The sequence below is a fragment of the Neolamprologus brichardi genome, chromosome 1 (assembly GCF_056152115.1).
Source record: "Neolamprologus brichardi isolate AB-2024 chromosome 1, ASM5615211v1, whole genome shotgun sequence".
NCBI lineage: Eukaryota > Metazoa > Chordata > Actinopteri > Cichliformes > Cichlidae > Neolamprologus > Neolamprologus brichardi.
In genome coordinates, this window is record NC_142104.1 from 26,107,587 (window position 1) to 26,122,314 (window position 14,728).

Genomic DNA, 14,728 nt, shown 5'->3' on the forward strand with positions numbered 1-14,728 from the left:
CATTCTAATTTGTGTTGTACAGTTATCTCATTTTTAACTTAATTTTTATATTTTATTTTATTTTATTCCTTCCTAGTTAAATTTACCCTTTTTAATTTTCATATTTATTTCCTATCTTATTCATAACCTCTTCTTTTCTTTTTTTCTTTAGGTCACGAGCAGTTGTCTAAGCATTTCACTGCATATCGTACTGTGTATGACTGTGTATGTGACAAATAAAATTTGAATTTGAATTTGAGTAGTGTGCAATACACAGATTGTCAACAGATGCAAACATTTAATTTCCTACACACTTAACACAGTTTATTAATAAGATATACTGTACATATTACTTAACAGTGAACAGTTACAGATTGCTGAGGTGACTGAACTGGCAGATTGCCCGGTTCCTCTGTGATTAGGGTGGTGACAGCAGGTTTGCTTTGAGAGGCAGTAACTGCCAAAGCAGATGATTTACTGAAAAGTGCGACTATTATTTCCTGCCTTTCATGTTCGCTGTAGCGGTTTTTACTCGGTGTTCGAGGGTGTTTAGGCTACTTATACTATATACTATATAAATACTTGCACACATTTGGTTTTGGTCATCCCTGCCAGCATCTGTGAGCTCTTCTAGTAAACGAAATGCATTTGTAGAGAAATGGCCAGAACGCAGCTGCAGGTCTTTGGGAAGTTATCTTGCAAGTATTCACCTTCTCACCTTTGTGAAAAGGGGAAAGCTGTGAAAGGCCATGGGTGTCAAACATTAGGCCCCGGGGTCAGAATCGGCCAATACTCCAACCCAACCCACTGGACATCTTTGGAAAATGTGAAGGAGGAAAAGACTTTGGACATTTAACTGTATTTTCATTAATCTATATTCGAATATAATCTATCCACAATAGAAATTTCTGGGGTTTTTTTTACAATGTGTCCACAGTACAATAAATAAATAAAATAGAAAAGTTTTGTGAATTAACAAAAACTTCCAGCTTTATAATAACAGAACAGTCTGGGCAATGAGCTACCAGAAGTTTTTTCTGTAATTTTAAATATTTATTTTAAGAATTGAAGTCCTGACAGTCATGCTGACAGATTGCTTTGGTTGCTTTTTTAAACATGTGGTTAAACTGTTGAAATTGCACTTCTTTTTCTTATACTGAGCTATTGCAGGGATTAAATATGCAGCTAAAGTTATTTATACTGACAGAAAGGGGATTTTTACTGGTCTGGCCCACTTAAGATCATAGCCCGCTGTGTGTGGTCCCTCATATAAATGGCTCTGATATCCTCGCATTAGGCAATCGCTGAGTGCAAGTTTGATTCAGTCCTGACCAACATGAGGAGCAGCAATTGACTGTGGCATAAATTCATCTGGTGGGATAAACTAAAAATTACAATGTTGCACGTGAAGATATAATGTATTTTAGGTATGACACTGCACAAAAGTATTATAGATATATATCTGAAATTTTAGTTGCTGACAACAGCATTAATAAAAGCTCACATATGCACACATTATGAGCTGCTGCTATTAAAGATATGCCAACTTAACAAGCTTAGAAAGCTGCAGTGTCCTTGCACAAATCACCAGATTAGGAGAGTTACCACAGACTAATGCAAATGTCTCATTATCTGTATTTGAATATATGCGTGCATGTGTGTGAACAAGTGTTTATAAGGAGCTTGGAAAGAAAAGTGTCTGGACTTCAAGTTGCTTGAAGATGTTTCACCTCTCATCTGAGAAGCTTCTTCAGTTCTAAGAGTCAAATGGTGGAGAGTCCCAGGGTTTCAGCCAGGGTTTCGGGTGAGCTCATTGTGAAACCTGGCCCCACCCTATCATGTGATTTCCTGAGGTCAGATGGCTCAGGGTGTGAGTGGGTGTTAAGGCGTCTGGGAAGGGAACTCAAAACTGGATTATAGATGTCAGACAGTTGGTGTCGTAAGCCACCGCCTCTGTTCAAAGATGGTCGCTCACAGTGGACATAAATGGCTTCTTTCACTCCTCTTTCAAACCATCTGTCCTCTCTGTCCAAAATGTGAACATTGGCATCCTCAAAAGAGAGACCTTTGTCCTTTAGATGCAGATGGACAGCTGAGTCTTGTCCCGTGGAGGTGGCTCTTCTATGTTGTGCCATGCGCTTGTGAAGTGGTTGTTTGGTCTCTCCAATGTGGAGGTCTGGGCATTCCTCGCTACACTGTACAGCATACACCACGTTGTTAAGTTTGTGTTTTGGAGTTTTGTCTATCGGGTGAACCATTTTTTTTGTCTGAGTGTGTTGCTAACACCCACTCACACCCTGGGCAATGTGACCTCAGGAAATCACATGATAGGGTGGGGCCAGATTTCACAATGAGCTCACCCGAAACCCTGGCTGATTGTGACCCACACCCGTTTTCACACCGTGGCTCATGTGATTAGGTAGAGGATCATCAGGGGGTCCTTTGTCCCTCTTTGGGGGGAAACTCCCACTGGGTTTAAATCTGGGACTCTCCACCATTTGACTCTTAGACCTGAAGAAGGTTCTCAGATGAGAGGTGAAACGTCTTCAAGCAACTTAAAGAAGTCCAGACGCTTTTCTTTCCAAGCTCCTTAGACTACGATGACCTGGATGACTGAGAACCTTCACAGACAACAAGCGTTTATCTGAACCTTGTGTCCGAAGTACAGCCATTTCTCCGGGCATCCTCCGATGTAGTGCGGTTCCCGGGGGGTCTCCACCACAGACACAGTTTCTCTCTTGCACACGTATCCATGGAGATCACTGCATCTGCTCAGTGCCCACTTCCCTGCAACGTACAGAGCAGATCTCAGCGCTGGCATAGGGTAATACACGCGAACGAGGGCGAGCGTTTCCATGTGCACGCGCTTACCTGAAGAAGAAGACATGGTGACACACGCCCTTCTTCTCCGAAGATCATCGTCAACAGCCACTTCATCAAATTTCTGAAAGTCTACTGTAGTCTTGTCACTCCACCTGCAAAGGAATAAATGAAAAAAAATATTGTTAATGAGGATTGTCACACGCCTGAGTGTTCTCACCTTAATAACCCCATTTTTCATTGGCACTAACCTCCACCTCATTACCTGTGACTGACAGGGTTTCACTGCTGCTGTTTTCATACTTAATATAATTGGCTTTAAAGCTAACATTAACAACTGCTGGCCAATAAGTAAATGCAGTCATGCTCATACAAGTGAACTGGAGTAGATTTGCCCATTACAAACTGTGCTGTGAGCCACTGGACCTCAAACGCCTGAAGCTGCAGCTGTGAGCCTCGATATCGGTCATGTTTCCATGTAAATATTGGACAAATTTTAACCCAAAATTGGAAAAAGAAAATGCAGTATTGAGGTACGAACACAGTGATTTTCTCCACGTCAAAACATCAACTTAAAGAGATGATGTTGTTACTGATGAAAACATGTTCTATATGTTACTGTCTCCTCATGAAACCACACAGATGATTTCACTGCAGCTATTCTAGTCACTTTATTAAAGTAGAGACTTAAGTGATGGACAGTGAAGATTAGCTTTAAATTTTATTCACAATTCTAATTTATTAAAGTTTGAAATATTTTGCAATTTTGTGACTTTTTCCAACTTCTGTTTAAGTTTTTTTATTTAAAAAAAAAATGAGCTTTTTTTCTGTCTTTCACCCACTTTATGTCCCTCCCCCCACTTTAAAGGCCAGTTGTTTATACTGCTTTTCCTTAGTCATGTAAGGCCCATTTCCTCTTGCTTGCTTTTACAAGTTTCACAAAATGAAACAGAACACCACACCTTCAAAGCATGCACAGGCCTTCGAAAGACCTGCATTTTATAAATCACGTCTGACATTTATAAAATAACATCAGCATTTTTTCACTCACAGTAACAGAAACAGGATACAAGCTCCCAAAAAAATCCCCACACACCTGACCTCCTGTCCAGGCGGACCAATGGACAGGCCAATCCACCAGTCAGTCGGGCCCAGCGAGAGCTGAAGAGACACAGTAAACAGAAAATAAATGACAAAGAAAACTCGCGAGCCATCCTTCACCAGGCCGGAAGATTGGCTTTTCAGAGCTCCTGACATGAGGGGCCTTTCAGGCACCCTGCTTAGTCTGTTCTTGGCCTCTTTCACTGCCTTGTTTTGTTCTCATTATCCTCTCACAAGCCTCGACGCCACAAGAGACTTCTTTAGTCCGATCCAAAAGGCTTTTTGGGAGCGCTCGAGCATTAAAGGGTCCACATATGAGGCGCATTTTAGCTTGTCTCTATGCGTCTGTAAACACTTGAGTCAGGAAATCCATTGTGTTCATGCTTGTACAATCAGTGCGTGCGTAAACTGTTTGAAGAATGGATGTAGTGGCCCATTCAATGGAGACAAACCTCTGTGATTAAGCGCATTCATTTGGCTTGTTTGTCTGGATCTCTGAAAACAAGAAAATGCCTCAAAAGGTCCTGATTTCACTGAAATCACTGCAATTAGGAAGTAGGATTACTCAGCTGGACCATTAATCCTAAGAGAATTAATAGTGTTTAACATTAGAAATCATTGAAAACACACCTTAAAGAAATATAAACCACTTTGCTCTGAGTTTCATTCATTGCTGTTTTCTTAAATTACATTTCAACTGTTTAAAAAAATCTAGCCCTGGAGCCTCCTTGTAGATTCTTCCAAAGTCAAGAGAGTGCTAGAGATGCTAGGAGCATGGTGAATGGTAGCTGTGAAATACCACATCGCTGATCTAAATATGGACAATCAGCATTCTCCATTAAGGCCTGCCATCTGTGAAATAAACTAACACCAGTCACAAATATTACATCTTTCACAGTTCAGGTCAAAGGTTAGTGCTAAAAGCACATTTAGAGCTGCATTTTTTTGTATTTCCTAACAGTTTTGCATTTTTTTCCCTGCAGCTAATGTGTATTTATTGTAGCTTTACAATATTAATGTATTGTGGATTTATTTAACTGAATACTTTCAATTTTATCTGGTTACTGTGGCTATAAAAAGTCAACAATAGCGACACAGTCTGTCTGTCTTTCATGTTCTGTATTGGGGATATGTTAGACCTGCAACTTCAATAAATAAAATTTAATAACAATAATTTTAAAAAAGTTTAAACAAAGTGATGCCACTTTGTTAAAAAAAAAAAGTCAAATTAAAATTATCTGATGCAAATTGTATACTGAGGGCCAGGTGTGATGGAGGGACAACAAACAATTAAATACAATCAATTTATGTGTATTTATTAAATTACAACTTTTTAGCCCGTTCGAGCTTCATCAGGAGCATTAAAATGATCAAAATACATTTTTTATATATATTTACTGTATTTATGTATGTATTCAATAAATTATTGAATAATTTTCCATTTGATTACATTTAAATTAAATTATTAAAGTGGTAGGAATTAGAATATAATAAAGAAGAAATTGTGTAATATAATTGGCTTTAATTAATTCCATCAAATACTATTATAATACAATTAATGTTAGAAATAAATGCTAATAAATAAAATGCTAACAAGTAATCTGGAAATAAATTCTGTTACCACCTCAAAGTGATTATAAAAACTGATTTTGTGCCTGTGGAATCTCATTATTTCATCCCGTCTTTCTCCCCGAGCCTGCGATGGCCCCGCCCCTCCCTGAGCCTGGTTCTGTCTGAGTTTTTCCTTCCCACTGTCACCCAGTGCTTGCTCATAGGGGGTCATTTGATGATCTTTATTATTGTCGGGTCTTTATCGATGCATTGAGTTTTTCCTTTCCAGTCACCTTTCTCACTCACTATGTATTAACAGACCTCTCTGTATTGAACCATATCTGTTATTAACCTCTGTCTCTCTTCCACAGCATGTCTTTTATCCTGTCTTCCTTCTCTCACCCCAACCGGTCGCAGCAGATGGCCGCCCCTCCCTGAGCCTGGTTCTGCCGGAGGTTTCTTCCTGTTAAAAGGGAGTTTTTCCTTCCCACTGTCGCCAAAGTGCTTGCTCATAGGGGGTCATATGATTGTTGGGCTTTTCTCTGTATCTATGAAGCGCCTTGAGGCGACATTTGTTGTGATTGGGCGCTATATAAATAAAATTGAATTGAATTGAATTGAATTATCTTGCAATATGTTTTTGTGATTTTTGCTAGATAAACAAAGCTGAATTGAATCGAATTTAACAGGTTATGAATTTAAAGATTTAAAGTAGAATCCATGTCTATGAGCAGCGGCAGTAACATACCCGCCGCAAGCGTTCCTTGACAAAGTTGAGCTCCTCTTTGGAGTGAATGGACAGCAGATAGGCTCCCATCATCTGACATGCCAGAGAGACAGCGTGCCAGTCAAAGGGCTGCTTGGCCAGCAGGTACTCAGCTCCACGGTAAAACACCCAGGGCTCGCTCTCTGTGGCCAAGGACAAGCACAGAAACAGGACACAATTTCACGTAATGAGATAGGACTACATATAGACAAACTCCTGGCTATGACACAAATATAGAAAAAGCCTGCTGCCAGAGCTGGATTTCTCTACTTCAAAATAAAATTTGAGTATAGCATTCTGGCATCCATGTAGCTCAAACTAGGTGTACTCTTTAGGAACATGCCTTGAAGTTATGCTCATTAAATGGTCGGTTAGCACTTTCTCTCAAAACTTTTTTTTTTAATCTAGCAGGTCACATGATAATGATGTAGTTGTACTCAGCAGCAGACTGTAAATACACAAAGAAAACCCTCTATGAAGTTCCCAAATGTTGAAATTAAAGACAATCTTTACTTACGCTCAGTGTACCAGTAGGGTTTGTTCAGTTTATCACCTGCAATGTAAAACGGAGTTTGGTAAATGATGCAGTCCTGATGTGTGTATAAGCAGCATGTGCGTGTAGATAGTGCAGGTGAATGTGTTTGTGCGTGTTTACCTCTGGACAGCTTACAGACCCACTCATGTTTGGAGTCGCACAGCTGCGGCATGAACGTGTTGGTCAGGTCACTGTACGCAGCACAGTCCCTCCTGTCATCCTCCTCGTTCTTATCATCAATGAACGACGTCACCACCTGCACAAAGACAAATCTGTAACACTCCACGGAGCGTTGATGGGTTACCAGGCGACTCAGTGAATGTCTCTGCGTACTCACAGGAGAACCATCAGACCACTCCCAAGCTCCGGCATATTCCGGGTCTCTCTTATTTAAACCCACCCAGAACCGACGAGCCTCTGTTCTGAAGAAAGAGAAGCACAGTACAAACACAGCCACAGATAAACGGGTCTTCTAACCTTTTAGGACTCGGCTATTCGGCAATGATTTTCCTCCCATCACCCCTTGGAAGACTGTCTAGCTTTCGTGAGGAGAAACAGTTTCCCTTGTTTTATATTTTGGATTTAGCTGTAGATTTAATCTCATCATTTCGAACTTATTTGGATTGTGCAGTTTGTTGCTACAGAGTCAGGCAGTTCTCCTAGAAGTGAAAGATCCTCCGTCCACAAATGATCTTCAGTTAAAATCCTCAAAACCCATCAAAGTCTTCACTGTGCAAAACAAAACTGTGTATATACATCAAAATAGATAGGTGCTACAGGGTTTACTATTCAAAGTCTCGTCTTTCTGAGATTTACCCACAAGTGATGGATCAGTGTGAGAGATGTCATGCCACCCCATGTGACCTAGGTCACATGTTCTTTCTGTGCCCAAGACTCCATGGCTTCTGGAGTCAGTATTCAGGTATTCTTTCCAAGGCTCTTGGGACCCAAATCTGCACGGACCCTTTTCTAGCTGTTTTTGGGCTTCCAGTCAACACTACACACGTCAAAATATTGACCTTTACATCACTTTTGGCTAGACGTTGCATCTTACTCCTTTGGAAATCTTCAAAGCCACCTTCAGTTTCTTTTTGGTTTAGAGATGTGATGTCATTTCTTAAATTGCAAAAGATAGGCCTTGTGGCGAAGGGCAAATACAGAGAATTTTATCGTATCTGGAGCCCCTTTGTAAACTATTGCAAGTCATTAAACGCTCTACCAACTGATTAATATCATCCCCCCCTTTTTTTTGTGTGTGTGTGTGTGTTTTGGGGTTTGTTGTTTGTTTTGGGTTTCTTCTTAGTTTTTGTTTTGTTTGTTTTTCTCAATTTTATATAAGCGTGTGTGTGTGTATTATTGTATCTGTTCATGTAAGAAAAACTAACAAATATGTGAGGGGAACAGATTGTATTGTCATTGTAAACTAATGTACATTTGTCTCTCAGTAAAAATATTTATATAAAATAGATAAGTATGTTTTTTGTAATGATCAGATTGACAGCTGTGCGCTATTTTAAACTGAGATTGTAAAATGGACTTGAATGTCTTAATTTCTTTTTGGTTTCATCCCCTGCAGTCATACAAAATAAACCCTGATTCATTTTTTCCCAAGACCTAGAAATGAAGTCATAGCCCACCCCCTTAGCAACACTGTCTTGGCTTTGTTTCATATTTATATTTCCGAGCTGCTGCCACAAAACAAACATGAGAACCTGATGACTGTTTTTCCGTTTACATGTAAAAATAGACAAATGTATGACTTCAGGGCTTCAAAGTCCTGGACTGCTCTGATCTACACGAGAAACTCATTTTACAACTTGTGTCTGCTCATTTTTTAAGCTTAATGTAAAACATATTTTTAAGAAAACATAAACCAAAAAAAAAGTCAAACTGACCCCAAAGACATTCTGAGATAAATTATCTCTAATTTGAGTGATGTCTTTCGTACGTGAATCTGAGAAATATGCGTCAGAGAGTTAAATCAGTCTTATCTGGAAATGAAGACGCCCTGATGTAACTTCAGAATCTGTGGTCACCTTGTCCTTGTTCTTGATATCGAGATTGCTGCGATAAATAACTTTTCAAATCTAAGTCTCCTACACACAACTAAACAACTAACACCATAAAAAAAGGTGGACATCTGCTCTCCAAAACCAAATAATTAAACTCTATATTCACTCCTCCAAGCACATAAAACAAAATCATCTCAGTCGTCCCATAACATTCCTGTACTGATGAGTACCAACCCTTCAAACATGGTACTGAGGAGCTGTTTAACAAACACCTGCTCCTCATAGTGTTGGAAACTGGCCAGCTGAGCCCCGAGGGCCTGACAGAAGAAGTCTGCTTCCACCCAGGAGCGCTTCATCAGGACTTTCTCACTGTGGAACACCTGGAAGAGCAACACTTGGAGTCAGCTGAGGGTTACAGGGTCCAAAGAACAGAAATGTATCCCATTATGTGCTCGTTGCTCGGAAACATGCTGATAGCTGGGGTACAATTTGGCAGTGGGGTGTTATGTCTAAAAAAATGGTTTATTCCATCCCGCTTTTGATTTGTAGCGCTGCGTCAGTTTTATAGTAAGATGAGCTGCATTTTAACAATTTTTTCAGCTATTTCACACCTTTTTCTATAAACAAGAAGGAGAGGAAACATATCAAAACATCAATGCTATTAGCAATCATGATGTATGGCGGCGATAGACAAGTGGTTTACACATCTGCCTAACTTCCTAACCTAACTAAGGTTCCAGTTTGAGGCCGGGGGGGGACACTGATCCTGCTGTGAGTTGCTTCAGAAGGGCAGTGTGGTGTAAACGTGTTAAATCAAATATGCCGCGATCCCTCGTTTATAAGGGAACAGCTCAAAGAAGATGTTCATAGAAGGCAGGCAACAGCAAAATTATAGCAATCCGGGGGATGGTTTTTCAGTAAAACCAGTGTGTGAGTGCAGTACTGATCAAACAAACACTGAGACGCATTTTCAGAGCTGGGATAGTAAGCCAATCGACTCATTAGTCAAGCGACAGACAGTTAATAAGCTCTAGACCCTAAAATGTCTTTTAGGATCTGTCTATTGCATTGAAGTAAATATCTTGCAGCTGTAAACTGGAGTAAACAGATACTATAGGAGACGTTTTAACTGATAATGAAAATAACTATTAAATGTAGAGCTGGTTGAAACTGGAAATCAGGAAAATAAATTGCCTGTCAGTGTGAATGTGTGAGACCCCAGGTAGCCCTGCCTGTTGCATAGTGCATGATGGGATAGGACACCGTCCCCAGTGACCCTTAGCATGATAAACAAAACAAAAAAGCAAATATCCACATCAGATAGAGTGCATGGTGATTTGTTTAGTGTGATAAAAAAAATAGGAGGATAATCTAACCTTAAAGCAGTGGAGCAGCCCAGAGTTTGATTCCCACCCTGGGGGGCACGGGGCGTAGGCATCAATGTGATGCTCTGGCAGCTGAACATCATGGTAGCTCCTGATGTTCTGCTTACACACAGCCAAGGCCTTGTGAACCTTGCAGTCTTTCACCTCCCAGCGGCCCAAAGCAGGTCCTCCTGACATAGCGACACAGCCACCGGTGCTGACTAGTGAAGGCAGAAGATGTAGGAGTTAAAAAAAAATGAGTGAAAATGTTTAAAAATCTATTTTATTACTAATGTTAAATTAAAAAAACAAACATTTCCAAACACTGGGCTACCTGGCTGGTGTTTATTCCAGTTTGTGAAGGTGAGAGGCAGAGAGGAGCCGTTATGATGAAGCCATCTGTACTCTCCCTTCCTCCCCTTGTCCTGGTCCCTGAGACCAATCCAGTAATACATGCTACTTTTGGCCCCACTTTCACTCAGCAGACTGTTGACAAACGCCTGCTCAAACCTGCCAGCAGGTGGAGCAAGAGAGTGTGAGTAAAAACTTAAAATTACAAATTCAAAAATGAATTGATAAATCACCTGTTTTCCACAGTGAGAAGAGAACCCTTGCAGTAATACCCCATCAGGGCATCTTCGTAGCTCTGTTCTTGACCTGTCACCATGTAACAGGAATGGCCGTGCTTCTTCCAGCCCTAAACCCCCCCCACCAAAAACACCCGTTATCAGGCTCTCTCTCACTGCTTAACTCCAAATAAGAAAAATACATATTTATAGGTTAGACATATTTGCCTTTCGTCATCATTGTTCACATTTCAGCACTCCTGTTCAATAAACTATCTAAAGAGCAGCGATAGAGGTAAATATGCATGGTGCTTCTATTTACAGATTGTCGGGTTTTGCCTCATGTGCTTTGCTCTACAGCTTTCCATCTATTACTCGCTGAAATGTCCCTGATGCCATAACAGGTTAGATTAATGAGGCTGAACAATCATCCCCTCATGCCACTGATTCAAATCCAGGTTTAGCCAGAAGCTTAACAGGAGCTGACATTTTGGTTGTTGCCTACAGCTGTTTGTAGGAGTCTTTTTTCCTCTCTTTATTAAATCGAGGCAGCTCTTATAAAGCAACGGGATTTTCAGAGAGAGAAAGCTGAAAGGTATATTTAAGCACATGGCACAGCAGCTATTATTTACTTATAGTGAATAATGATCCCTGACGTGTAGACACGAGTGGTCAGGACCTCAGTACAGACTGCAACAGAATATGGCTTTCTATACATTTCTGTACTTGTTGCACACAGATTTATAGTTCATATAATTTGTTAGAGTCGTTGTTATGGTAATGTCAGTAAAAGTATGACAGTTTCACTCATACAGTCCCGTTTCACTTTATTAGACAAACCTCCTCAACTGCTCGTTAATGCAAAAATCTAAATGTAACTCAGTGCATTTAGTCCTGTGGACATGGTCACAATGACCTGCAGAATTCAAACTGAGCAACACAGTAGAGAGAAAAGGTGATTTAAGTGACTTTAAACGTGGCATGGTTGTTTGTACCAGATGGGCTGGTTTGAGTATTTCAGAAACTGCTGATCTGCTGGGTTTTTTCCCACACAACCATTTCCATGGTTTACATAGAACGGTCCAGAAAAAAAGAGAAAATATCCAGCGAGCAGCAGTTTTCTGGGAGAAAATGCTTTGTTGATGTTAGAGGTCAGATGAGAATTCTCAGGCTGCTTTGAGCTGGTAAGAAGGCAAAAGTAACTCAAACAAACGCTCGTTACAACCAAAGTATGCAGAAGACCATCTCTGTATTTGCTACACATCATAGAAAGTTGAAACAGATGGGCTACAGCAGCAGAAGACCACACTCGAAGCCGCTACTGTTAACCAAAAAAAGAAAAATTAGGTTTTCCAAAACACGAGATTGGAAAAAACATTGCAGTTATTGTTTTGGTGCTTGGAACTGATCTTTGGTTTTACCGCAGAGGCTGTAATCTCTAATTATCATGCTGCTCGATTGGTTGATGTAGTTACATATACGGTTATTACACACGGACAATACATTCAGGGTTTAGAAAAAAAATGAAGATTTTATTAACAGATCAGTCAGCACAGGCAGAATTTGAGATGCTTCTTCTGTGCCACTGAAAACATCATTTCAGCCAAATAGTGCTACAGTTACTATTTTCTCTATAATCTCCAAAAATTAAGCTTGTGCACACAAATTAAGGCATTTTACAAACTAAATCATTTAAAAGTGAACAACTGAAATGTGCCTGTAGCTTTCGAGGAACTGAAAGGTGGCACTGATCACTCAGAGACAGATAGGGTGACTGACTAATTTCAAAACCGATGTAGATATTTGGTGACATAAGAAGACAATATGTCAGCCGATATCTTTTTCTTTCAGACACATGAAACATAAATAGATTTTCCTACCATTTGTTATGTGTTGCTATTTATGAGTCCTTGCTAAGATAAGACGACAGAGCAGTTTAAAAATAATCAAACAATCAAACAATTAACCTATCCCCACAAGCTTAAGTTTAAAAATAATCTGGTTTAATTGTTACAAGTTGTAGATTAGTTGTTTATGCTTTGCCTGACTCTGCTCTCATCAATCATCAGAATCAGAATCACAATATTTTATTAATCCCTAATGAAATTATGTGGTTACAGTTACACAGATTGACATTTTACTCTAACCTGTAAAACTTGTGATTTGCTATTTTACTGTAGAGCGCGTGCAAAAGGATGTAACTATTGCACTCTGTAGTGTGGATTAGATGGGCAGGATTGATTTCCTGTGTTGTTCTTTGTTCTTTCACTGAATGTTCTCCTGTGACTGGACAGCACGTCATGGAGAAGGTGGGAGGCATTATCCAGCATTGTCCTTATCTTGGACAACATCCGGATCTCCAACACCACCTTAAGGGAGTCCATCTCCGTCCCCACAAGATTACTGGCCTTGTAGATAAGTTTATCGAGGCTATTGGCATTTGCAACCCTCAACCTGCTGGCCCAGCATGCACCAGCATAGAGGACAGCGCTGACCGCAACCGACTTGTAAAAAATCCTGAGCATTGTCGGACAGATGTTAAAAGACCTCAGCCGCCTCCGAAAATAGAGACGACTCTGGCCCTTCCAGTAGAGCGCAGTGGTGTTTTTAACCCAGTCCAGTTTATTATCTATGTGTAATCGGAGGTATTTATAGTCCTCTACAATGTCCACATTGACCCCTGGATTGAAACAGGGATCAAGGGTTTCCTGGTCCACCTAAAGTCCACAATCAATTCTTTGGTCCAACACGCAGACTGCTTCTTTTAGCAATATAGTGTAACTAATACTGGCTGATAAATAAGTCAAACGATATGTCATAATTAAAGCATTCAACAATCAGAATAAAAAAATTGCCCAATTTTATTTCTGCCTTATAAAAATCGCATTTAAGCCAGTTATGTTAAATAAAATATCCTTTTGGCATAACTGCTAAAACTCACCTGTTACATCTGTTCTAACATGATAATACTGTAATAATATGCATATCAGCAAGAATACACGCCTGTGCGTGTGCATGTGTGTGTAATGTGGTGAGCGTGTTTGGACAAGAGGTGAGAAAACCTCCACATCCCCCCCGTCGCTCCTGTTTCCTGTCTAGTTTGTTTTGATTCTTTAAACATTGTCAGAAAAATTCACAAACTACTCGAGCATGTCCACTGATACTGTGTCATCGGGGTAATTTCTGGCCTCCTGTTTCAGGGCATGAAGCACCCTGATGACTCAGGAGTCTGATATTCCTTTGAACACAGTCAAGGAGCAACATGCATGCCAGACAACACGTCAGAGGTTGAATGAGTCAGCTAATTGTGCATTTGAAGGAGCAGAATGCCCTGAAATTGAACCACAGCAGACATGTGGCACTTTCCAACGCAAGTCCTGATCTCTGTGGAGCTATTTTAATGCTACACAGCACACAATATGCCTGAAAAACTAGAAATAAGTTGTTTTTTTAATGTCAAGTTTCTCATCAGAATTAAAAAAATCTAAATACTTAAATACTAATGACTAGATTAATTTTACAATGTTCACTATATAGCTAATTTTTACTGGAAAAAAGCAATACTTTCATGTTTAAAAGTAAAGACAAGTACCATAATGGTTCAGTTCTAACCCAAAGTCTTGTAGATGTTTCTTTTGATTTCTCAGCTTTGCCCTGCTGTGAGTAAATGCTTATCAGCGGTCGTTTTAGTGTCATGCCATCATATAATGTGACAAAGTTTAAAGCTCACATATTGCCAAAAGATGACTTCTCTTATCTTGCTCAAATTAATCGCACATTTGGACTTGTGTGTGTTTGTGGGTATTCTTGTTTCCCTACCTCAGGACAGCCCTCATCCCAGGTTCCATGGTGCTGAACGCCATTCTGGCTCTCTCTTCTGCACACAGCAGCCAGTCGCTCGTCACATGACGCTAGCAGCCAGTTGCCACTCTGTGAAAGATGTTTTCAAAGATGATGCGTTCCGTGATGAATGCATTCAAACATTATAAAGTGATTAACCCTGACATAATTAGATGGTTAATTTATTAGCTGAT

General features: G+C 40.1%; 1 protein-coding gene across 3 annotated transcripts in view; it reads right to left on the reverse strand.

The window, feature by feature from the left end:
* Positions 1-14,728, reverse strand: part of pla2r1 (phospholipase A2 receptor 1) — a 31,976-nt gene that overhangs the window by 12,385 nt on the left and 4,863 nt on the right. For 2 of the 3 annotated variants that reach the window (XM_087839839.1, XM_087839849.1), the window contains 12 exons: positions 14,514-14,624; positions 10,713-10,825; positions 10,463-10,638; positions 10,141-10,349; positions 8,999-9,144; positions 7,090-7,174; positions 6,873-7,008; positions 6,735-6,770; positions 6,200-6,360; positions 3,896-3,960; positions 2,851-2,954; positions 2,630-2,766 (listed from right to left, as the gene is read on the reverse strand). In XM_087839839.1, coding sequence (XP_087695965.1) covers positions 2,630-2,766; positions 2,851-2,954; positions 3,896-3,960; positions 6,200-6,360; positions 6,735-6,770; positions 6,873-7,008; positions 7,090-7,174; positions 8,999-9,144; positions 10,141-10,349; positions 10,463-10,638; positions 10,713-10,825; positions 14,514-14,624 — 1,479 coding nt within the window. Of the gene's footprint in view, positions 1-2,629; positions 2,767-2,850; positions 2,955-3,850; positions 3,961-6,199; positions 6,361-6,734; positions 6,771-6,872; positions 7,009-7,089; positions 7,175-8,998; positions 9,145-10,140; positions 10,350-10,462; positions 10,639-10,712; positions 10,826-14,513; positions 14,625-14,728 lie in introns of all 3 variants that reach the window. The other variant, XM_087839846.1, reaches the window with a different exon arrangement.